The sequence below is a fragment of the Plasmodium vinckei genome (assembly GCF_900681995.1).
Source record: "Plasmodium vinckei vinckei genome assembly, chromosome: PVVCY_09".
NCBI lineage: Eukaryota > Apicomplexa > Aconoidasida > Haemosporida > Plasmodiidae > Plasmodium > Plasmodium vinckei.
Genome location: NC_051301.1, coordinates 416693 through 443459, shown reverse-complemented (window position 1 = coordinate 443459; position 26767 = coordinate 416693). Strand labels below are relative to the sequence as shown.

The 26767-nt window shown below is 23.3% G+C and overlaps 9 protein-coding genes across 9 annotated transcripts; 4 read left to right on the top strand and 5 right to left on the bottom strand.

Moving 5' to 3' along the window:
- Nucleotides 1-2485: 2485 nt before the first annotated feature.
- PVVCY_0901250 (mitogen-activated protein kinase 2, putative) lies at nucleotides 2486-4087 on the top strand (the record flags this gene model as incomplete). Its single annotated transcript, XM_008626466.1, has 1 exon — nucleotides 2486-4087. The coding sequence occupies one exon, from the start codon at nucleotides 2486-2488 to the stop codon at nucleotides 4085-4087; it is 1602 nt and encodes a 533-aa protein (XP_008624688.1).
- A 1632-nt stretch (nucleotides 4088-5719) lies between these two features.
- On the top strand, nucleotides 5720-7813 carry PVVCY_0901240 (conserved Plasmodium protein, unknown function; the record flags this gene model as incomplete). The annotated part of the gene is made up of 1 exon (XM_037634317.1): nucleotides 5720-7813. The coding sequence occupies one exon, from the start codon at nucleotides 5720-5722 to the stop codon at nucleotides 7811-7813; it is 2094 nt and encodes a 697-aa protein (XP_037490428.1).
- A 927-nt stretch (nucleotides 7814-8740) lies between these two features.
- On the bottom strand, nucleotides 8741-9799 carry PVVCY_0901230 (glyoxalase I, putative; the record flags this gene model as incomplete). The annotated part of the gene is made up of 1 exon (XM_008626464.2): nucleotides 8741-9799. One exon carries the CDS (start codon nucleotides 9797-9799, stop codon nucleotides 8741-8743), a length of 1059 nt encoding a protein of 352 aa, XP_008624686.2.
- An 878-nt stretch (nucleotides 9800-10677) lies between these two features.
- PVVCY_0901220 (conserved Plasmodium protein, unknown function) lies at nucleotides 10678-11781 on the bottom strand (the record flags this gene model as incomplete). Its single annotated transcript, XM_008626463.1, has 1 exon — nucleotides 10678-11781. The coding sequence occupies one exon, from the start codon at nucleotides 11779-11781 to the stop codon at nucleotides 10678-10680; it is 1104 nt and encodes a 367-aa protein (XP_008624685.1).
- A 758-nt stretch (nucleotides 11782-12539) lies between these two features.
- On the bottom strand, nucleotides 12540-14750 carry PVVCY_0901210 (GTP-binding protein, putative; the record flags this gene model as incomplete). Its single annotated transcript, XM_008626462.1, has 1 exon — nucleotides 12540-14750. The coding sequence occupies one exon, from the start codon at nucleotides 14748-14750 to the stop codon at nucleotides 12540-12542; it is 2211 nt and encodes a 736-aa protein (XP_008624684.1).
- Nucleotides 14751-16471: 1721 nt separating this feature from the next.
- Nucleotides 16472-18115, top strand: PVVCY_0901200 (ubiquitin domain-containing protein DSK2, putative; the record flags this gene model as incomplete). Its single annotated transcript, XM_008626461.1, has 4 exons — nucleotides 16472-16616; nucleotides 16782-16877; nucleotides 17011-17139; nucleotides 17370-18115. The coding sequence occupies 4 exons, from the start codon at nucleotides 16472-16474 to the stop codon at nucleotides 18113-18115; spliced, it is 1116 nt and encodes a 371-aa protein (XP_008624683.1).
- A 714-nt stretch (nucleotides 18116-18829) lies between these two features.
- Nucleotides 18830-19873, bottom strand: PVVCY_0901190 (UDP-galactose transporter, putative; the record flags this gene model as incomplete). Its single annotated transcript, XM_008626460.1, has 1 exon — nucleotides 18830-19873. The coding sequence occupies one exon, from the start codon at nucleotides 19871-19873 to the stop codon at nucleotides 18830-18832; it is 1044 nt and encodes a 347-aa protein (XP_008624682.1).
- Nucleotides 19874-21103: 1230 nt separating this feature from the next.
- PVVCY_0901180 (conserved Plasmodium protein, unknown function) lies at nucleotides 21104-21659 on the bottom strand (the record flags this gene model as incomplete). The annotated part of the gene is made up of 2 exons (XM_008626459.1): nucleotides 21104-21196; nucleotides 21396-21659. 2 exons carry the CDS (start codon nucleotides 21657-21659, stop codon nucleotides 21104-21106), a joined length of 357 nt encoding a protein of 118 aa, XP_008624681.1.
- A 4058-nt stretch (nucleotides 21660-25717) lies between these two features.
- On the top strand, nucleotides 25718-26383 carry PVVCY_0901170 (protein tyrosine phosphatase, putative; the record flags this gene model as incomplete). The annotated part of the gene is made up of 1 exon (XM_008626458.2): nucleotides 25718-26383. The coding sequence occupies one exon, from the start codon at nucleotides 25718-25720 to the stop codon at nucleotides 26381-26383; it is 666 nt and encodes a 221-aa protein (XP_008624680.2).
- Nucleotides 26384-26767: the final 384 nt, after the last annotated feature.

Below are 26767 nucleotides of genomic sequence, written 5' to 3'. Positions count from 1 at the left end.
ACGTATATGTAAGATTGATAGATAATAAGTACGTTGCTTGGATATACATACATGCATATGAATAATTAATTTATAAAAGAAATATTTATTTACTAGCTACAATTTTTTTTGCGCACATATAAACTTACTACTTCTAAAATATATTTATATAATGATTTAGATATTCTCCTTATAAAAAATGCTGCGATTTTTAAAGAAAAATATTTATTTTTTCCTTTTATGAAAAATTTATATATTTTTTCATTGTCCTTATGAGCTTGTGAGAGGAAAAAAATGTATGCATATGTGTATATATAAATATGAAATGAAGGAAAGATGGATCTTGCTATTGTCTTATAATGAACAATCATATAAAGACGAAATAATTCATCTTTATCCTTTTTTTTCGAAATAAAAATTTTACATAATTGTAAATAAATTAAAATTTTTACATTGTATAAAAGTAAAAAATAAATAATGAAGAAATATTATTGTGGGAAAAGATTTTATACCATGAGTGCATGTATAGGAATGTATTTTTTCTGAACCCATAAAAAAAAGTAACAAATACTAGGAATGGATATATTTTTTATGTTGAATAAACAGAATAGGCATAGAAAATATAGTTTTATGACAATAAATAAATGTGCATATTATATATATCTCTATATATGTATGTATGGCAGTTTTTTTAATTATATATTTCTTGATGCATTTAAAGTGAAATACGATTTTAATGAAATTTTTTAAATTATAAAAATTTAATTATAAAAATAAAAATTTTAAATATATAGAAACGAGTAATAAAAGAATATTTAAACACTATTAATCCAGATAATTATGATGGTATGTTTACATAAAAATTATAATTATAATTGTCTCTTTGTTCCGAGCATTGGTATTGTCTCGTTTCTCAGGAATACAGATTACGGTGTAATAAATATACCATATCTTTAACTTTATTGGAAATGCTATCATTATAATTATTATTGTATTTTCGTATGATATTCTACTGCTTTATTTCTATTTATATTGTATTACTATACTATTCTGTTATTTTTATTTTTTAATTTTATTTTTCACACAATAATGTTATCGTAAAGATAACAAAAAAAAGGATCCAAAAAATAAAAAGTATTTCATAAAAGATAAATAAAAAAAATAAATAATTTACTTGGTCTAGTATTAGAAAGTTAAATTAAACTAAACAATATAAAAACATGTACTTGGGTTAATATTCATTATAATAATTAATATATAAATCAAATAAACCTAAACCATTATGGAAAGCAAATAATCTATAGCTACGAATGGCATTATATTTCACGAAAACCAAAAGTTCTAACCAATATTATACAAATATATATTTTTTTCATTCTTTTTTGCCTCTAAACTGGTGAAGTTCTAAGTTTATCTATATCACGCAACATGCTGTATGAATACTATCAAAATGCTTATATTCCCTTCTACATATTTTACTAATATAATTTAAAATAAGAAATATGAAGGAAAATAATATATTGTATTTTCATTGAACCCAAAATTCTGCATTTGGATATTATCTGTTTAATTAAATTTTCTAATTTGGTTCCTTTTTTTGTAATAACAAAAACTAGACACATTATTCAATGAGAAAATAACGATAATAGTGACCAAAGAAGGGATAGAAAATTTATAGAACTTAAGAATTTACCACACAAATAAAGAAAATGTTATGTGTGTATATCAAGAGAGAATATAGATATATCTGCAGCATGTTATAAAAATAGGTATATAGATATGCATACAAAGCTATTATGAAAAAGGAACTAACATTTTGAAGGGTTTATGAAGATTAATTATATCATAAACTTGTAGTAAATACATTTGTAGTCTCCCAAATTTTCTGTGTTTCGATTGTGTGAGCTTTGTTTTCTTATTTATTTTAGTTTTTTAATTATATATATATTATTTCCTTTTCATATAAAAATGCATCATATTCAATTATATATACTTATATATTATTATTATCCTTTTTATAATCTCAAATATACTTGTCTTATGTACAAACATATGGATAGTATATTAAGCGATTTCACTTTGTTAGTAAAGATATTGTGCGTAATACATTTAATTTCTTTTTTTTTTTATGGAATATTTGAAAATTAAAAAATTTTCTATTTTTATCTATATATTTATTAATTACACACAATAATTTCATAAATATGTATATTATGACTGTATGTATTTTGCGGTATAAAAAGGATGAAAAAAAACGCATATATGGAAATGCTAAATCGATCCATAAATAATAGTAATAATATGCATTCAAAAAGAGAGGGCATAATTTTAATAGATAATATAACGATTTTATCAGTCCATTTATTTATTACCCGTTTATTATTTTTAGCGTTTTCGCATACGGTCATATAATATATATTTATCTGAATAATATTATATGCATTGAGGAAATAAATAGATATGTACATTCCCCATTTTTACGTATAAATGTAAAATTTTCCTCAAAATGTTGAAAAAAAAAAAAGAGTGTTCTGGAATTGAAAGAGAAGAAAAGAATACAAAAAAAAAAAACAATGCTTCAGAATCTTTAAGCATGCAAAATGATGATAGCACATATATAGATAGCAATGAAGAAGAGAGAAATGGGGAATATATAAATGATAACACAAGTGAAAATATAAAAAATAACGACAATATTAATAAAAAATACGGCGAACAGGAATACAATGCAGCCGAGACAAAAAAAAACGATAATAACGAGAGAAACAAAAATAATAGTAACAATAAAACTGACAAAATAAATGATAAAAATAAAAAGAATGAGAAAGGGAAAGATGAAAAAATAAATATAAAAGAAGCTATCATAAAAAATGTGCGTGTGCCAGATAATTACATAATCAAACACTTAATAGGAAGGGGCTCGTATGGGTATGTATATTTAGCTTATGATAAAAATACAGAAAAAAATGTTGCAATAAAAAAGGTAAACCGAATGTTTGAAGATTTAATTGATTGTAAAAGAATATTAAGAGAAATAACAATTTTGAATAGACTAAAAAGTGATTATATTATAAGATTATATGATTTAATAATACCTGAAGATTTATTAAAATTCGATGAATTGTATATAGTATTAGAAATAGCCGATTCAGATTTAAAAAAATTATTTAAAACCCCAATATTTTTGACAGAAGAACATATAAAAACTATATTATATAATTTATTATTAGGTGAAAAATTTATTCATGAATCAGGCATTATCCATAGAGATTTAAAACCAGCTAACTGTTTATTAAATCAAGATTGTTCTGTTAAGGTATGTGATTTTGGTTTAGCTAGAACGATAAATAATGAAAAAGATGTTAATATAGTAAACGATTTAGAAGAAAATGAAGAGCTAGGGCCACATAATAAAAATTTAAAAAAACAACTAACTAGCCATGTAGTTACTAGATGGTATAGAGCCCCTGAATTAATCTTGTTACAAGAAAATTATACTAAATCTATAGACATATGGTCTACTGGTTGTATTTTTGCAGAACTATTAAATATGTTACAAAGCCATATTAGTGATCCCACTAATAGATTTCCTATATTTCCGGGGTCTTCTTGTTTCCCCTTATCTCCAGACCGTAATTCAAAAAAAGTACATGAGAAAAGTAATAGAGATCAATTAAATATTATTTTTAATATAATAGGTACACCAACAGAAGATGATCTTAAAAATATTACCAAACCTGAAGTTATAAAATATATTAAATTATTCCCGCACAGAAAACCTATAAATTTAAAGCAAAAATATTCATCTATTTCAGATGATGGAATAAATTTATTAGAATCAATGTTAAAATTTAATCCAAATAAAAGAATCACAATTGACGAAGCTTTAGATCATCCTTATCTAAAAGATGTTAGAAAAAAAGATATAGAAAACTTCTCAACAAAAAAAATTATTCTTCCTTTTGATGATTGGATGGTTTTATCTGAAACACAATTGAGATATATATTTTTAAAAGAAGTGCAATCCTTTCATCCTGAATTAATTATACCTCCCGCATTTACTATACACGAAAATAATTTCTATAACAATGAGGAATCTAACAGTTAATATATATATGTTTCGTCGAAAAGAGTGCCCATAAACTGAGTTCACTGTCAATAAAACATCGAACTAACCCTTTATACAACTATATGCAAATGTCTGTAAACCAATTCTAACTGTAATATCACATTAGTATGTATCACAAAATCGTATACTTTTTTTGCGCATTTTTTGAATTTCAACATTGTGTTTCTGTAATTTATGGCTTTCTATATGTAATTCGACTTATATATGTGCTAAAAGAATGAACTATTTTGAAAGTTTTCCCCATTTTCTAGACCAACTTATGCTGCATTAAGTTATTCTTAATTTTTAATTAACTTTTCTTTTATAATGTTAAATCTGTACAAAACCTCAAACAAATGAAAAGGCGTATTCTTACGCTTCATTAGCTGCCCAAGTACACATTTTATGGAATGGGAGAAATACTGTTTTTTCCATGCTTTCCTTTCATTCAAATTTTTTTTTAATTATTGAGAAATGCTTTTTCATTTATATAATTTTTTAATATTCTACGGATTTTCAATTCCCAATTAATTATGAATCCACTCAATCTTATTATTAGTACATTTTATTTTACACATTACATTTAAGTATTTCCGGTGATTATGTCAATACATAAATACATAATATATATTTGTGGCGATGTACTCATAATTGAGTGTGTCTCACTAAAGGTTCAATTTCAATAATCCGATTTTCGCATAATGAAATTGGTGTATATAACAGAATAAAGTAGTTCCATTAGGGGACAAAAGCATACAGTGACATGTGTGTCCAATCGAAGAGTAAATATACACCCATAATATTATTAATATTTTTTTGTTTTATTATTCTTGTGATGACAATATTTTATCTTATTATATAAGGTTATTTAAGTATCATAAATAATAGTGTGCACTATAAAATGTGTATAAGGAATAAAAAAACTTATCAGAAGGAGAAAAAAAACAATAATAGAAAATTATATCTTACTAAATTAATATATTACAAAAATTAATCCTATAAATGATGGAATTGATAATGAAACAATGTATAGCCTTTTACCCATATCGGGCAAATTATTGCTTCTTTGGCCATACCCATATTTTTACTATATATTTTTTTTTGACGATTTTCATTTTTTTTTCATTTTTCTCAAACTTATAATATTTTCTTCCCCCATTATAAAATACTTGGGACACTAATAAAAGTGTATTAGTATACAAGTTAAGTGTATTAAGGAAATATATGTTTCTTATATTTATTTAACGCTATCTCCATATATATCTATATGCAAAACGAAAAAATATATATACGCGCACATTTATATGGCTTGTATGAGCACTTATATTCACACCAATAAAAGTCGTTGAGCTTTTTTTTCTTCAATTTTTTTTCTTTCATTTTTCGTTTTTGTGATTTTCTCTTTATGAGGGAAAAAGGAAAAAAAAGAAAAAACGGTAGTGTATTAGAAAGGCGATAATATCAAATGATGGTATACAAAAGTTATATTGAATTTGTAACTTAGTATTAAGGCCATTAATTGAATTAATAAAAGTAAAAAATAGTATATCAATTTTGCGTTATTATTGTTTAAAAAAATTTTCCACAGCATTTAAGTAAATAAATAAGTATATATATTATATCATTAGCATTATGGATATTAATGAAAAATCCATTAATAGTAAAAATATTGTTCATAGAAATTCCACAAATAAAGAAAATAAGAAATATGATAGAAACGTGAATGGAGAAAATGAAAAAGGGGATAAGAAAGGGGATGATGATGATAGTAATAATGGAAAGAGCGCAGATGAAGTAATCACCAGTACTAAGAATATATTTTTATTTCAATTATTTTTGTTTGTGTTATATTTTTTTGTATTATTAATTGGCTCTTTTAATTTTTCGTTCAAATTAGTTCAAGTTAAGGAAAAACATTTATATGAACTTATGCAGGACATCCAAAATGTGTCATCATGTGTATATAGCACTAATTACACAAGTTATACCGATGTAAATAAAAAAAATATTTTTTACGAAAATACGAATAAATTAATAGATAACAATGATGATAATTATCTTTCAGATATAAAATTTAAATATTATTTTACTAGAGGAAAAAGTAATAAAAGTAAGATAAAAAAGACAAAGCAACTAGAAAATAATCAAAATATTAAGTTATTTATATGTTTAAATAAAGAAAAATACACATTTTCTCAAATCGACAACCCTTATGATATAATTTTAAGCTGTAAAATGTATATATATAAAATCTATACATTTATTTATAACGAAATAAAAAATGCTTTTATGTATAATGAAAAGCATGATGGTGTAGGCATTGTACATAATGAAATAACAAAACAAAACAATTTTAATTATTACAAAAATGACGAAGTTGCTAAATATTCTTACTATAATTATTTGCTACAAAATGAAAATGATTCGTATAAAAAATCCTATATTAATATAGAATCATTGTTTTATATTTATCTCAATGACATTTGTAGAAACCACAATCTTAGAGTCATAACATGGGAAGGTAATAATAATAGGCATGATAATAAGGTGGGTCATAATGAAAACAAAATTGGAATAAAAAATACTAACAAACATAATGAAGATAGTTTTAAGAATATACAAAATGGTAATATAAGTGATATAACACTATTAATTAATCATATACATAAATATTTTAATGAAAAGGAGCTAGTAAACATATTACACGAACTCTATCGTGGTGTCTGCAAAGACAAAAATATTATAACTAATTATTCCCAAAATCCAAACAAATTAAAAGTAGAAAAGAATCAAAAATATTATATAAGCAATAATCTAACTTATGAAGAATATTATGATATATATGTTAAAGTGGAGAATATGAGAAATTTTAGTAAATATAATATTTTTATGAATAATTTGAGAAAAAAAATGAAAATTATAGAAAATTTAAAAGGATTAAATATGTGTAAAAAAAAATATGTAAGCAATTTAAAAAATATCCCTTTATATTTTTTTCTTGACGATTTTCTAGACACGCCATGCTATACTTATAACAAAATAATAAGTAACATATTGAGATATTATTATAATGGAATATTTTTGTATTTAATAATATTTATTGGCTGTATCCATGTCTTTTTTTCCCCATTCCCCATAACTCTTGTTCATTGCCGAAGATTTTGTATATATTTTTTAATAATAATGTATCGTTTATTTGTTTTATATTTTATTCCATCGATAATTCAATATATAATTTATGAGTTTCATTATTTTAAAGAAGAAAATTATATGCATATATTTGACTATTCAGATCACGTCATATTATTTACAACGTTATTATTTATCATATCCCTTGAAATTAAAGCAATTCAGTACACTATCAATCATCAAAAAATTAATTCCGAATATTTTCATTATAGATATAATAGAAAATTGTGTATATTATTGTTAAAATCCATTATGTATTATTATTATATACTTATTTGCTTTTTCTTATATACAAGCTACTACACAGCTAAATATTTTCATACAACAAATGAAATATTTGTTGCATATTTTTTTTCAGCATTTTCGATATTCTTTTTCTTTTATTTATTCTTATATAAAAATTATTTCAATTTTTACAGTATAGGGATGGCATCCTATCCTGGCCCAAATACTCAAATTAAGTTACCCTCTTACCATTCTCCTTTACATGGCCATGATATGTACAATATTTTACCTGATAAAATCCCAATAAATTAATATGTATATATGCAAATTCATATTACTATACATGAATACTCCAAATTAATTACATGTATTCCCCTATATTATTCCATATGCAGTTGTATGCTTTTCATATATTATAATATTGTAACCAATTATTTTATGTTGCATGCAGAAATGTGTGTGTAATGGATAAATATATACATACATGTCTTATATATTTACATATATGAAAAAAAGTAAATAGGTAAATATGCATTGAATAGTATAATTTAATTTAAATATTGCATAATTTTATTTTCAATTCTTAGTGTATTTTTTAAACATCGCCTTAATTAGCGAATGCATGTAAATAATGTTGTTTCGTGTTTTTCATACTTTTCCAATACATTTCATTGCTTACTTTTTTATATCAATTTAATTTTTTTTTATGTTTGTCTTTTTTTTCAATATACTTAACGATATTATAATCGTGTTATGAAAATATATACATTGTGAGCATATCGTTAAGCATGCATAAACAGTGTTTTATTATTATATATTTGTTTTCATTAATTTCATTTGTTTGTTTTTAAATAGGATGAAAACTTTCATGTTTTTCATTGTGATTCAACTTTTTACATTTTTAAAAAAGTAAAAAAAAAATAAAAATAAATGAAAATATAATTTATTCGTATATCTCATAATATGAATTCGTTTAAATTTATCCAAGATACATGGAAAAATGTATATAATCCCTATATACAAATACATAATATTTTTCTTGGTTTATTATTGTGCTATTCCGGGAACATTGTTAATAGAAAATAAGACGGTGATAAATATCAATAACTTTGGCATAAATGACGTACACAGATATATTCTATCCATCAGATGGTGATCACACCAAAATAGAACATATGAATGTTTTTATATATCCTTTTAAATTATTCCTAATATTTTTTTCAAATTCTCTTCTTTTATTCACAACGATTTTGGATCAAATGATGTGCCTCTTTGCACAAGTTCAATTAAATAGTTATCAGGATCATAAATAAAGGCAATATTGTTCATCAAACCTTCATTTATTTTTTTTTTAAAAGGAATATTTAAACTCTCTAATTCTTTGCAATAACTTTGTAAATCGTCCACTAAAAACCCTATATGGCCAAACCCTCTTGGTTCTGTATTCCCATTATGATAAGCAAAATTTTCATCATTTTCTGTTCCATGATTATGAGTTAATTCTAAAACTGGTTCCCATGAACTTTTAAAATTCTCATAATTTTCATTTGATTGAAATGAAGTTTTCAATAAATCAAAATTGTAGTCACTGTTATCTGAATTTTGATGATTTAATGAGTTATTATCGTAGCTTGATTTTAAGAAATATAATGAATAATCTGTGTGTTTTGTATATATTAATTCCATACCTAATATATGTATATAAAAATATAGACTCTTTTTTGGATCTTTAACCCTTATCATAGTTTGAGAAAAATTGGTAATATTTTTATTATTTTTCCATTTTACTTCACTTGAGCGTTTTACTATTTCTATCCAGTAATTATTTGGATCTAATGCAAATCCGATAGTTTTCATTTTTGTCTCATGTGGCAATTTATGAAATTTTACATTTTGTTTTTTAAAAAGGTAATCGCAAAATTCAGTTACATTTTCACAATTAAATGCAATATGACCAAACCCTTTATCATTTTCATTATTCCCATTACTTAAGATTTCATTACTATTATGATTATGTGTTAGTTCTAAACATACAGTATTTAAGTTCCATAAATATTCTTCTGATTCTTTTGTGTTAGGTTTTGGTAGTTTTTTTCTTTCTTCTTCATCATATGGAAGTGTTATCATAAAATATAAAGAAAAGTTATATTTATCAAAATGATATGTATGAATGTTTATCATTCCGAAATTCTTTTCATAAAACTCTACAGTTTCTTTGGGGTTATTAATGCGTAGCATAGTTTGTTGCCATGTCAAGTTATACTTTTTTCCTAGTGCTAATCCTTTTTTGTCTTCCATTTTGATGCTAATTTTTATATTTATTCCTATGGGATAAGCTAATGTTATTTTTAAATATGTTGAAAAAAAACTATAAAATAAAGTATAAAGTACAATTGACTATGTTATATTTATACTGGGGGAATGATTTAATTTTGCTACATTTAAAACGGGAAAAATAAATATGGTTTATTTACTTCTATATTTACTTGCATAAACAATTTTAAGAAAATGAGTATATCCATAAAAAATGAGAATAAAAATAAGAAAAATGGAATTTATGAACACATAATACACATATTATATATAATTAAAAAAAATTCCAAATTTAAGTATTACAGCAGCTATAACATCATTAATGTGAAGTGGCGCAAGCAAATCTAAATATTTTCACGTCCTCATGAATAAAATTAGTATATACTATATCACTTCATTTTCACTTTTTTAAATATACTATAGTATTATTTTTTATATTTTCTTAAAATCAAACAAATTATTAAGGAGTTAAATTTTACACATGGTAAAACCTCTTATTGTAAACCAAAGTAAATAAAACTAACGAAATAAATAATCGTTGTAAATTATATTTTAAAGATTATACTTAAAGTATGTTATTATATTATAAAAGTATAAATTAAAATTAATATTTTAAAAAAAAGGCATAAAAAATTCAATAGATTGAATTATCTAATTTATAAACTTTATTATACTATGGGGCTTGGATAATACCGAAAAAAATATTTAAAAATTATATCAAATAGAATAAAAGATATAAAACATAATACAAAATGAATACACACATGTACAAAAAAAAAAAACTAAAAAAAGAACGACTAAACATAGGATATCTCAACTGCATGCTTCTTTTATTGAGAACAGCTGAATTGAGTATAAGCAATTTATAGTATGTCTAAAATAGATTTTCTTTTTTTTTTGGGCTTATTAAAATTTAATGGATTATCATTTATAGCATTATTAGGAGTGTTTGGGTTTTTATTAGATTTATTTGGACTATTAAAATTCTTCGAATTATTTTTTTTTTTAATGTTATATGGTTCATTAGGTTTGCTAATATTATGATTGTTGTTATTACTAGCATGCTGTATATTTTTTTGCATTTTATTTGTAGAGTCATTATTTCCCTCTAATTTATTCACATTTTTAAAGGTATTATTAATTTGGATGTTGTTCGATACCTTTTCATCCCTTTTATGTTTCTTTGGGAAAAATGTGTTACCTTTTTCGCGTGAGACATTCTTTCCTCCATAATCAATTGTAAATAAATTGCTAATGTCATCATAAGCAGTATCTTGGTTATTTAAGTTTTCATTTTTAGTATCATTAGATTTGCAATCATTTGAAATAATAATATCAGTATTATCATCTTTAGTTATTTCTGTATGATTATGTTCTATAATTTTGTTATCAATTATTTCATTATTTAAATGTTTATCGTCTTCATTTACGGTTAAATTTACGATAGTATTATCTTCACTTTCTTGATCTTTGGCATTCGAAATAGTTGAATTTGTTTTGGGTTTTATTACATTTTCGTCAATTTCATTGATTAAGAAAAATCCGATTTTGTCCTGGGGAGTTGAGTGTTTTTTCGATTGTGCTGCAAATCCGCTTAAACTATTTTTATCATTTTTAGGAAAATTTAATATATTTATTTTTTTTTTTCTGTTACAAAGTCGGCATTGATATAGTACTGTGTTTTTATTCCCCGTCTGTTTCATTTCACAATTGTAAAATGGAATATATATTAAATTGCAGTGATGGCAACATATATTATCAAAATCCAACGTGTTTTTTGCAATTTTTTTAATTAAACTAACATATTTCATTGATAATTTTGCATTTTCATAAACACTTGACAATGCCAAATTCCACAAGTATTCAATTCTTTTATCTAATAGTTCATCCCCTGTTAAATTGGAGAAATTAACGCGATTTTCGGGAGAATATGCGGCATTTTTCTCTTTAACATTTTCATTGTACATATTTTTTTTATAAATATATTACAGCCATTAAATTTGGAAAATAGTATATAACAAACTGAATTTTTATGCGTATAATAAGTATTTTATGTGATATTTTTACATAAAGTGAAAGGCAAATAAAATACTGAACAATTTTTTTTTCTTCTTTCAATTAGATGAAAATAGTAGCATAATTTTTTGAACTTAATTGAAAAATTCACCATAGTAAAGTTCACTATTTCTCGATTATTTTAACTTTTATTTTTTTGTAATTTTTTTATAGCAACGCATATATTTATATGTTGCATATTATTCATTTATTCTTATGTAGAACAATGGAATATTTAAAGAAAAAAAAATTAAAGGTGCAAATAAGAGTTATTCCTTCAAAAAAATGTTATATTTTTTTGGTAGTTTATATAAAAACACAATTATAAAATATTATTACACAAAAAATAAAATATTAATAATACGAAGCGTTGATGTGATTTTCTTTTCACATTATTTCTTCGTTTTATATGGAGTATTTTTTATTTAATAAAAAAAAACAAATATAATGTACAATCAAAAATAAAACTATAAATTATGATGGTGAAGTTTTATGAAACAGGGTATACTGTCATTAAGTTGAACAAGCTTTTATTTGGGAATTTTCCACATGATAATATATATGCGCATGTAGTATATGGCTGCATTTTGTGCAATTAAAGAATGTAAAATTTTAAGACATCCACAATTTGCAGGAATACTATTATATATGTAATAGGAGTATTGTAATATCATTGGCCAAATTTCTCGTAATATTTCTTCAAGTTGTTTGGGTTTTCAACTAACTTAATATAAGTAGTGTTTCCATCAGAAGAATACGAAATTGAACCCGGAACAACTTTAAATTTTTTCATGAGAAAATCAATTCTTTCCTTTGCTTGACTAGTTGGAAAGGAAAGGGTTAATACTTGGACATTTTTTATTTTGTTAGCTAAATTTTGTATTATGTTTATAAGGACATCACAATTTGTTCCATGTTTCGAAGAAATGGGTAAAACATTTACTGGTTTAGTTTTATATAAATTATATAATTGATCTTGTGACAGCTTGTCTATTTTATTCCATACCTCTACAATATTATTTTTTATAAACTCATTTGGTATTCCTATTTTTACTAAAGTGTCTAATACACATTTTTTTTGCTCGTTTTTATATGGATGAGTAACATCAATTACATGAATAATAATGTCAGCATTTTTGATGGCTTCTAATGATATCATAAATGATTCATATAAAGAATGTGGGACATTTTGGATAAAACCAACTGAGTCAATAAATATAGTAGAATGACTATTAGCTATATTTAAACTTTTATATGAATTATCTAAAGTTTGAAAGAGTAAGTTTTTAGCTTTTAAATTTGAATTTGTTAAGCAATTTATTAATTTTGTTTTTCCAACATTTGTATAGCCTACTATTGCAATTAAAGCTTTATGTTTTCTGGAATTATTTTGTAGATGATTATTATTTTTACATTTTATTAATTCTTTTTTTAATTTATTATAAATGTTATTAATTATTCTTTTTTCATATTCTTTATATGTTTCTGTACTTTTTATAAAACTGCAATTATAGCCTAAATATTCATAATCCATTTTAAAATTTTTTTTTTTATTATCTATATCAAATATATTTTGTTTATCATATTTATCTTCCTGATCAATAAAAGATTTACCTAAAACATTGTTCTCAATATATTTTATATATTTAATTCTTGATCTATTGTTATCAGAATATGTGTTAAAAATAAAATTGGCTCGAGCTAGTTCCAGTTGTAATTTACTTAAGTTACTTTTTGCTCTACTTTTTAAAATATATAATATGATGCTATATCGGTCAAAAATTTCTACATATAGTGGTATATGTTTTTTTTTATTTTTATCAATTTCAATACTCGATTCGTATGAGTAACTCTCTTCTATATCTTCTGGATCCTCTACTCCTTCATCCTCAGGAAATTCAATTTGTTCTGAATCCTCTTCGGCATCTTCCGCATCTACATAATTGTTATACATGTCAAAATAAGTGGAACGATTAATAGTGATGTCATTGCTATCATTTATATCATCAGAAAGTTCATTATCAAAATTGGATTCTAACAATCTTGAAGATGATAAATAATTTGTTTCCATATGTTTCTTATTATTTAATTTTAATTCATCATGATAACTTTTTAATATTCTATTAAATAGAAAGTCTAAATTTTGAAATTGTTCAGGTGATAATATTGTATTGATAAATATGTAAGGTGTTGGATTTTTAAGATAATATTTAGAAATTTCATTTATCTTTCCTTTATTGAAATAAAATTTGTTGTCTATTCGATTAACTTTAATTAAAATTGATTCCGCAATTTTACGTTCTACATCTTCATATTTTGGATGTGTCATATGCCCATAGCTATGATCATTTGGTTCCTCATTATTATTAATTGATTTATTGTTTTTTTGATCATCCTCCTTTGTATTATCATAGTTTTCAAATTGTTTATAGCTAGCATCAATTGGTGCATCCTGTTCTGTCATATCAACTTGTTCCTTTCCATTTTTATTTTCGTCTAAAGAATTATTTACTTTGTTGATATCAGTATCATCTTTTTTATATGTATGTATTATTTTGTGATCAGATAGACTATTTTCATCTTCTACTTTATCATTATCGGATATATTAGAGGATGATGATATATAATCCCACCCCCCTGATGGCATAGAAATTCCATGGGATATTTTGAACCCCGCTGATCGAGCTAATCCCAATGCTTCCTGAGCATCATAAATTATTTCATTGAAAGTTTTAGAATTGCTTTTTTTATCTTTAAAAATTGGGTGTAAAACTATAATTTCCGTATTTTTTTTGTTAATTAATTTGACTTTTGTTATATATGTAAAATGTCTTTTTTCTCCTATATGCGCAACTTTTAATATTTTTAGGATACTATTCATCTCGAAGCTCGTATTGGATTTAGGATGATATACATGAATAAACTAAGGAGAATATACAAAAAACAATAAACATGTAAATTAGGACAAATCCATATAATGATATTATTGCAGAGAAGAAGATAAAATAAAAGTTGGAAATATGTGGAATCCACCCTCTTCTAACCCTTTTTTCTTTTTGAGATTTTCTTTATTTTTTCAAAATACAAAAAAGGAACGATTTTATTTTTCTCTCAAAAAGAGAACTTAAAATTAATTTCTTATCATTTATTTACAAAATTTCGATTTTTTGTAGTATAGACATATCATTTTTGTTATATTAATTTAACGAGCTGAAATAGTTTGCTAATTTTATATATATTATATATCTTTTTTAATCGATCTACATATTGAAATGCCCTATTTAATATGCTGCATTGGCTCGATTGAAAGTATTTTTATTAAATCATCATTCATGATAGTATCATGGAATATAATAATAATAGAATGTCAGGTTAAGTGGTTGCTATTTCCCCCTTTTTTAAAAGAAGTGTTTTTTTCAATCCACAGATTCAATTAGTAGAATAATTTATTCTGGTTAAGTAGCATATTTTTAATATAAAAAGAAGGGAAAATATATTGCTTATATTTATCTACAATCATAAATTATGAAGTCATATTCATTTTATTTTATTTGATGTGATATATTTTGGGTTGGGATACTATATACTAATTCTACACTATCAATGTGTATCAAAAAATAAAAGTTTCAATCCCAGTTAATTATAATAAGTGAAAATACCTAATTATCCATGTTTCTTAATTTTTTGAATAAATCAAACAAATTAATGAAATTTGTTGGCTTTTTAATGCTTCTAGATGTATGCCATTATTATTATATATATATGCACATATAATACATTTAATTTCTTTTGATTTTCTATTTAAAAAGAACAAAAAAATATATATAATAGTTAAAGGAATGTGTTATAATTATTTCCCGTTTTAGTTATAATATTATTTAAAATCCATTTATAAATTCCGAAATAATTTACTATTATACTTTACATCCTTTTTCGAAAAAAAAATAATAACATGTTAAAAGCATGTTAGGTAATTAAAAACATGGTTAAAATAGAATGGCACATATATATAATAATACTGGCAATACTAAGAGTAGTACATATCTAAGTATATATTAATTTACTTGCCAACGCAAAATAAAACGGTTATTGTAATTATAACATATGCTTGTATTTCCATATATAGATATCATTCGTTCGTATATATTATATTGCTTAAAATATATACATTTACAGTATGTATATATAATATATTCGTATATATTGCATTTTCCCCGTCATACAAATATATATATTTCCATTTTGTATGTATAAAAAAATAAATAGTAATATTTAATACAAGCCTTTACTACATAATATCACACCCGAAAAAAACGCATTTAATGATAATTATAATATTCTATATTTTGGCAATTACGAAAAATATTATAAAAAGATAAAAAAAATAATATTTTTTTTATAAAATATTTTTAAACTCAACTTAAAGTAATATAAAATAGTAAAAATATTTTGAAGGAAATAGCTTATTTATTTTAACAAATAAATGCTTATATTCAAAAATAAATTGTAAATATTCGCATGTATATATGTATAAAATTGTACAAAATTTGTAACTGGAAAATTAAATAAACTTCAAAATAATTTCAATTAAAAGAAACAAAAATGACTATTAATGTTTCATTTAAAGTTACTGGAGGTAAAGAGTTTACGATATCAATTGAACCGACAATAACGGTCATTGAATTAAAACAAAAATGTGCTGAGCATGTAGATATACCCGTTGAATCTCAGAGAATTATATTTAAAGGTTTGTATTATATAAAATAGCAATCATATTGAAAGCATTAATATAATGTGTGATGTTAATAATGTTCATTCATCTAGTCAACATGTTGGAATGATAATGAATACAGAATGCTTACATTGGTGAGCTTCATATATATATATATTTGTATTTTCTTTTCCTTTTCAGGGAAAATATTAAAAGACAAAGAACCATTAACTTTATATAATGTAGCTGATGGAAACGTAATGCACCTAGTTCGTAGTTCTGTTCCAGCAAAGGATTGTAAGCAGAAAAATGAAAAAACGCAATCCTAGCAAAAAATAATTTTTAAGATATACTACATGAAATGAAAACTAAGAAAATGTTTTATATGCGCATTAATATTTATACATACATAATTTTATAACTTTTTTAGCTGAACCCGAAAAAGAAAGTAATAAGGAAAGCAACTCCGCACCAGATCAAAACCAAGGCATAAATGAAAACTTAAACAATTTTAATGACAATCCCTTAGTACAAATGTTGATGCAAAGAGGAGCAGGAGGTATAAATTATACACCCATTTTATGCGCTTATGAATAGTACCAAGCATATTTATATACATTAGCACATCGATACTGTATATAAAATATGCTTGTAAGCTGTTTGGAAAATTGTTATTTTTTTTCTCATTTCATTTTTAAATATGGAAATCATTTGTATACGTGCAAGCATTTCTATAAGTTTATGTGATTCTGTTTCTACAATTGATAAATTTTTTTTCTCGAATTGCAGTTGATATGAATAGCTTTGGGCAAGGACTTGGAGGTGGAGATTTCAATTATGGAAATTTAGCAAGCATGCTAAATCCAAATGGAAATGGTGAATTTAATAGAGAAAGTATAAGTTCTTTATTAAATAACCCATTAGCTAGATCATTAATGAATGAGCTTAGTAACAATCCGGAAATGCTAACAAACTTAATATCTAATAACCCATTATTAAGAAATACATTTTCTCAAAGTCCCCTTATGCAACCTATGTTGGATAATCCAAACTTGTTGAGAGAATTTATGAGACCTGAAGTATTACAAGCAGGTTTACAAATAGAAAGTGCATTAAATAATAGTCAAAATAATAATAACAATAATGGTCAAGGAGGTTTAAGAATGGAAGATTTATTAAGTAATTTAGGCAATTTTGCCAACCCCAATGCTGGCTTAAATAGTTCTAATGACAATAATGCCAATAATCTTAATTCCCTTTTTCAATCTCCTGAATTATTACAAACTTTTCAACAAGTTATGAGAGGAAACCCTAATTTAGGAAATTTTGACTTTGCAAGTTTAGCTCAAAATTTAAATTTAAACACACCAAATGCAACTGATAATAGGCCACCTGAAGAAAGATATGCCTCTCAATTGGTAAGCCTTCAAGAAATGGGATTTATTGATAATGATGCAAATATTCAAGCTTTGCAAGAAACAGGAGGAGATGTCAATTCTGCAGTTACACGTCTATTAGAAAGGGGATTTAATTGATTTGTATGAGTCATATGAAATTCATTATTTTATATCGTCTAAAGAAAGTTGATACCCACTTCATGCACATATGCGGAAAAGAAAAAAATTTGATTATTGATATTATGTTTGGGGGTGCTATATAGGCACATTATAACTTATATACAAATTTATATATACATGCTTTATATGAGGCCATTTTTGAATTTGTTCAAACAATTAGAAAATAAATCAATAATTTCATGTGGTTTTCCTGTTTTAACGTATATATTTTTTTATCATCTTTTATAGAGATGCAAATTTTCGATTTCCATTTAATATTGCATTGTATCATGTATAATAGTGTAAATTTTTATTTGCATCACACTTTTACCCAATTTTTTTTTCATTTTTGTATATATAAACTTTAAAAAAAATATATTAATTTTATCTAAATTTTCATATATGGGCACAACAGTCGCAATGATTTACTATTTATGCGATGTGTTTTCGTTGGCATGTTTCATCATTGAAACTAGAAAATGTTTTATGAAGTTGAGTACAAACATACAAAATATAATATAATATAATATAGTATAATAAAAAAGTACGAAACGAAATGGAAAAAAAACGAGAAATATGAGTCGTAAAAAAAACTTGCACTATGAAGTTGGTAAGAGAGAAAAATCTTAAAGAATATGAATACAAAGGAATTCCCCCACTTTTATATGGTGCTGTTAAACATTTTTTCGGAGCTTACATATTTTTTTTATGATATTTTTTGTCATTCTTCTTCAAATAGTTTTGTATAATAAGTGTTGAGAATATAACAACAATGCAAATCCATTGCAAAGGTTTCAAAACGTGACCAAACATGTATACTGAAACAACTGTACTTAAAGCTTTTCTAAGTGTTGTAAATAAACTAGTGTATAAACTACCATATACTTTAAGAGAATAAAATATAAAGAATTGGCCTAATGTCCCACTTATTGAAAATCCTAATATATAATAATAAGAGCTTGGATATTTAGCTAAAAATGCATATGGCTTTGCACCTTCAATTAATAATGAAGCTACTAAGTTAAAAAAAAATGCAAAAATATTAACATAAAACATTAAATTAAATGAGTTAACATTATATTTACTCAATAATTTATCTTGTCTTGGTCCTGTTAATCCATCACATAATAATGATACGCATAAAAGTAAAATTCCAAAGGTTGTTTGGTGCATTTCTTTTGTGGTTTTTGTCTTTAGTAGGTTAAATATTATTAAGGACGTTGTAATTAAAAAAACAGATATATAATCATAATATGGATACTTTTTTCCAAAAAAGAAATAACCTCCGACTATTATTGGTATCATTTTACCCGATTTTACAAGAACTTGAGTTGGGAAATTTACATGACGTAATGAATAATTTGTGGCTATCATTGCTATAGAATATGTAATAGATATTAACATTATTTGTGTTATGAAATATTTATCAATATTCTTTTTCATACTTCGTAAAAATTTCTCATTATTTAGCATGCTTTTAGTAAATATAGATAATAAACTACCCAAACTATTTGATAAGCATAAAATGCATATTAAAAATATGTTGTAATAAAATTTATCCCTTCCTTTTCCTAAAGTTGGCATTTTTTCTTGATAATATCCAAAAATTAAAAAAAATATATATATTCCACTAACACAAAATAGCCCATTTAAAAAGTTGTAAAGACTTGACCCTTCCTTGAGGCCTTTCTTCAAAAAGGAAAATTTTCCCTTTTGGGATTTCCCTACACCCATCATTTTGATCTCACTATATATGTAAATAATAAATAGTATATGTTTGTGTTCTGTGCTTCGATTTTCAAAAATAATGAATATATGTAAAGTTGCACATTAAATCAACTATATATATTTCTTTCTTCTCTGTATATATTTTTTCCTTATTTCCTCACATAGTTATCAAATTATATTTGTTTGGTCTACTAAACTTGATGAATAAAATTTTGTACACGCAATAATTTTTCTAAAAAACAAAATAAAGCTTAAATAACTAAACTGGTACATATATGTATTGACTAATCATTAATGCATCTTTTTTTTTTTGTATATGTAATTTTTTTTAAAGGAAAAAAATATTATTATTTTAACAAAGTGTATTACACAATTGTGCATGTTAAAAAATCTAGTATATAGTGCAAAAGTGTGAATAATTGTGAGGGCGAATTTTTTTAATGTTAAAATATTTTAAAAAATAATACATCATACTAAATAATATGTACCGATAAAATACATTGGAGAAAATAATACAAAAAAGAATAATTACTTTTAATAAGCATATTCTTATTATGTGAATTACTAAGCATATATTCATACACCACTTAGGAACCTCCTTTTTCATTATTAGCTAACCAATGAAATCGTCACTTTTATCCGTATTTTGTATTTATAGATAATTCAAATGTTTTTTCTTTTGTCAACCAAAGAAAGCAATACAAATCGTATAGTAATAGGGGTAGTTATTTCATGATAGAAATTTAAGTATATACATTTTTTTTAATTGTGTTTAAGGTATTATTTTTTACATAACTAAATAATGTAATTGTATTAAAAAATAAAAAGAAAAATGCATTATTGAATGTATTAATTGTAGCATATCCTTGTATGCTTTAAGAATTTGATGATTCTTTATGAGAATTAAAAAAATAGTAATAATGATATGGGAAGTTAACAAAAATGCAACCTAAACATGGATATGCAATATGCATATGTGTGTATATGATCGTATATATCTTAATATAACAAATCTTCATACGATTGCAGACAGACACATAATGCATATACTATACATATTTATACACAATATTTAATTAAAAAATTAAGCATAATAATATATTTGAATATTAAAAACGAAACAATTGAATTAAAAATATAACTAAAAAAAAGCAAATAATAATTGCAATAACAGTAATAATATGGTTTAATTAAGAAATCTTTAAATAAAAGATGACATTATTTAATTAGGTAATTATATTATCGATATCTCAAACTAACACGTTCACCCATCCTTTTTCTTTTTCTTCTCAAAGCTAGTTTTGTTTTTTTATTTTTAAATCTCAATATATCCTGTGGCATAAAAGAAAAAGGAAGCGACGATTTTATACAATTCATTTCTAATCACATAATATATATACATTATAACCATTGTCCACATGTTCATAAATGGAATAATAATATGTTTACTATATATTTTGCATCATTATATACTACACAAATGGATACATAAATGATGAACATATGCAATTATAATTGTATATTATTAAACCTGGTATTTTTGTTTGACGATTGAACTTTGTTCGCTTTCATTTAAGTTGGATAAAAAAAAATTGTTATTCAGGAAATTTAAATATTTTAAAGTCTCATTGTCTCTAGTTATAGCTAAGTTGTCATTGTAATCATATTTTAATTGCCCATATTTTACAAAATTATCTTTTTTATTATAAATGTAAGACAATTTTAAGGAGCATATTGTACTCTTTGATAAGAGAAACGTATTTTTAATAGGGATGTTAAGTTTGAAAATGCTCATTTTTGTTTTAATTTTTTCATTAAATTCACTATTTATTAAATGTTTTACTTTCTTTATTGTTTTCTTTTGTCTACAGTTATAAAGGAAAGTAAATTACTTTTATTTAGCTAATTAAGTGCAATTAAAATGTGTTTATATATAAACAATTGTTGGGATATGGAAAACAAGGATATCCCAGATAATTAAATAAAATATGGAGAATTATATAATTTGTTCCACTATACTCGAATGTTCACAAAATAATAATCAATATATAAGGAGAAGATAATTTTATTATGCTTATAAATTAATAATTATTCTATTTTGTTCATTTTCAAAGGTTTAATTTTATATGCATTATATTCATTTGAGTTGACCCATGCATATTTGCTTAAAATTTTGATTTTTATATAATATTAATTGTGCAGCATATAAATTATGATATATAATATTTTTTTTTAATATATGTTTATTTAATTTTGGAATTACACTGCCTTCTATATTCGATAGCACATAAAAAATGAATTTTTATCAATATTATTATATATACTAAATTTAAAAAATATCTTATGCCTTGTAAATAGCACAAACTGTTCAATATTATCAAAAAAAAATTTTAATATATACATATATTTTTTTATTTAAATTCTGGGTCATTATAAAAAAATAAGTTCACTATAATAAAAAAATTATTGCGCAGTATATATATATATATATATATATATATAATATATATAAATATAAAAAAAAAATATATATAATTATTTTTATATATTTTTTCTTTAATATAATAAATTTTTTAAAATACGTTATATAAAAAAAAATAATAATTATTTGCTAATTTAAAACAAACTTATCTATTTTTGCATTCAAAAATAAAAATAATCAATTATACAATTCAAACAATATATATAACATAGTTAATAATATACTAATATTATAATTGCAAATAATATGCAAACAATACATTAAACTATCTTATATAAAAATATAACATATCAGATATATATATTTAAGTATATCATATCAAAATTTAAAATTATATAAAATAAGAAATCAAAATATTACAAATTTGAAGTTAAATATACAAATAAATATATTCTTGAAAGGAAAAATATAAATCATCGATATTTATGCGTAATTTTCGATTTTTTCCAATGCAAACGAATAGGCATATAATATAAGTAACAATTTATATTTATTAACATATATTTAGATAACAATTATCATAATTTATTTAAATGAAAAAGTATTAAAATTAGAAAAAATAATATAGCATTGATTTGAATACAAATTATGAAAAAAAACAAAAAGAAAAGGAAGAAAGTCATGTATCATCATTCTTTCGATAGTAAATTGCCCAAAAATAAAAAGTTTCAAAAACCATAAAACAGTAATATAGTCAACATAAAATATATATATTACCATAAAATTTATTATACAACGATTTATATTTATTCAAGTTTAATACAATATATATTTTTTTATTGGATATCCATATTAATAAACATAATAAAAATAAATACATAGGCCCCCTTCCCGCATATTCCTCAATAAATACTCAAGAAAACTTCTATTCGATCCACCATAATATATATAATACTCATATTACCTAATATGCATAAAATCATATTTAGATTTTCCGAAGACTTAAATTTCAGCTGTTTCAGATCCGTTTCTAAATAAATTAAATGGAAACAAGGAATACTATAAAAACATTTTTATGTACAAAGAAAATTCAAATTTTGTTTTCTAAAATCGGAAAGAAATATATTTAAAAGAAGTATGTTAAGAGATATGTCATAACATTAAAAAGGATAAAAAAATAAAAGGATTTTTTTTTTTGTGAAAATATAAAATATGATAAATAGGACATGAAATAACGAAGTATATGAATAACAATAAAAAGCATGTTAAACTTTGAATCCATTAAACTTATACTATAGAAGATATGAAGTTAGTATAATATATTTTATCATGTTATGAACCCATACGTTAGTTGCGTCACTATCTGAAAACAAATTATTACTTGAATTTATATAATACATAATAAATCTATATACATATTTATTAACTCATTGAAGTGTGATAATGAGAAAATTATAAAAATTATTTACATAAGCACAAATTGAATAAATAATAGGTGCAGCATACATAAAAAACAAAGGCAGACATTAATATAATTTTGTAAATAATAAATAAGAGAATGAATTAATTATATAAAAATATAGATTAATTTTATACATCCTATACATATATTATATTGAGGTAATTGCAAGGCAGACTACAAAAAACGAACTTATATACATACTATTTAATAAGAGTTATTGAAGCATATATTTTTCATATTCATAAATAATACCACAAATGTTATTATAAAGATCGAGATTTAAATATATTAGAGCTATTACATTATTATCATAATTTTTTAAATAAAAAGATTTCTAAATTATCAAAAGAATATTAATATATATACACGTAGATTGAGAAATAATTTAAAGTTATATAAATATCATTTGCAGAATAAACAATATATATATTCATTCATTTATAAACAAGCGAATTACACTTTATATGTATCATATGAAAAAATAAATTTAGAAGAAGTATAAAACCATTTTATTATTTGCGGAAATGTGAACTATTTATATTTACAGTGCGTGTGCAAAACCGCACTGCTTCTAGGAGTAGTAAAATTTTAATTACATATTTAAAACACATATATATATATCTAATTATTTATATACAAATTATCGAATATTTATTTCCATTGCTTATTTATAAGTAAATATTTTAATATTTATATATTCATATATAATTCTACCTTAAAATTCATTTAATATATTAAGTACATATTTATGCCACCACGAATCTACATAGTTTTAAGCATTCCCTTCTATGTATTTACATGAAACAATATATAGATAAATGCATGGTAAATTATACATAATATTCAAATATCCATAATAGTACTGTATATATGTGTAGTTGTTAATTTAATGGTAGTATTTATATTTTTACAATGATATAGTGTATTCTTCATAGTGTTGTAAAATATCTACAATTGTTAATCTATTATGAAAAAATATTTTGAAAAGGGGAATGCAGCTAAAAAGTGATATATAGTAATTATAAGATTATTATGCATTACATTTATATATATATTTTTAGTATATAAAGAATTTGAATAAATTTTACATTATTAATACTTTGGCCTGCTTATATATATATATATAATTATACGCCTGTGTTTTTATTAAACATATTTAAATACATATTATTTATACATAATATATTCATATATACATGTGCTTATATTTTGTTTGTTTTTTCGATATATTTTAATCATCATACTATTTCGAAATATACAATATGTGTGTTAAATACATAAAAATATAACTTTGTATATACATATATGCATGCATTATTTTCAAAAGTATATATAAGCAGGCAACTAATTAAGATCACACACGTATATATACTTATATAAATATTTGATATACTTTAATTAGTAGTAATAACTATTTCATATTATCTGGTTATCGATTTGTGTATATTTGTTTATATGATTGTTTATGTCATTTCAAAGATCCATAAAAAAAGATAACATGTTTTTTTTTCTAAAAATTGCTTTTACTTTTATTTAATCTACACACACCCGTTTTATTATAATTTATATTGGATTCATTTTTAAGAATATTTATTTATGTCCAATTATTTTGACTAGCTCTTTATTTTTATCAATGCTTCCCAATTATTTTATATTTTTTACATTAGCCCACTATCTAGCTATATATATTTATATTAGTCTTGCTTGGTGAATATATGGAAGAATATAATTTGAATTGATTTGTATTTAAGAAATTTCTCTACTGATACAGATTATTTGGATTCCATAACTGGATCACTGTAATATGCGTATAGGTTTCTAGATTTATATGCATACTTATTTCATTGGCATGCATGAACTAGTTACAAAGTTTGCATATTTTTCACTATAAATAGAAATACAAGAAGACAAAAAAAATAATATATAAGCAATCTTAATTTTTTTTTTATTTTTTTTTAATTTTCGCAAAATGGCTGACCGTTTTAATAATCGATTATTACACCACCCTCAATGCAGAATCAACCAGGAAGAATCCAGAAACAACATATGTAATTGTGATATGCATGTTAACTATGTGAACAAAAAATATTTTGAAATCGAACAATATTATGGAAATATGAATTTTAATATGGATTATTTGAATCCAGTTTTAAATCACCCCACTAGGATTGAACATGGAAAAATAAAAATTTTAATTTTAGATGCCCCTACTAATGATTTATTGCCATTATATATAAAAGAGATGAGAAATTATAATGTAACAGATTTAGTACGAACATGTGAAAGAACATATGATGATGAAGAAATAAAACAAGCAGGTATAAATGTGCATGAATTAATATTTCCGGATGGAGATGCCCCGACTGCTGATATAGTTAATAGTTGGCTTGATATAGTAAATAATGTAATTAAAAACAATTGCGCAGTCGCAGTACATTGTGTTGCAGGATTAGGTAGAGCTCCAGTATTAGCTTCCGTTGTTCTTATTGAATTTGGTATGGATCCTATTGATGCTATTGTTTTTATACGTGATAGAAGAAAAGGTGCAATTAATAAAAGACAATTGCAATTTTTAAAAACGTATAAAAAAAAAAAAAAAAAAAAAAACTGTTTGAGAAAATGCCACTTCATGTAAGTTTTTTTTTTCTTGGAATACATTTATTAAAATTATAGCATTTCGTAATTACTATAAGTGTGGAAGCGTATTACTGCATGTCATGTGTTTAATTATTATAGAATTAAATGCATTTGTGTAATTTTTGTAAACTAACCATTATATATGTATATTTATATTCACATATATATTATAAATTCCATAAGTGTGAATACATGTATATAGTATATTGGAACTAATTTAAAATTAAATTAATACGAAAAAAAATTATAATATGAAAATGCAATCAAACAATGCATAAATAAGTTATCAAAACTCGTTATAAAAATTGGGATATTTGATTTATTCAAGCTCTTCAAGAGAAATACATTTATCCCCAAAAAAAATTAGTTAAGAAAGAAAATT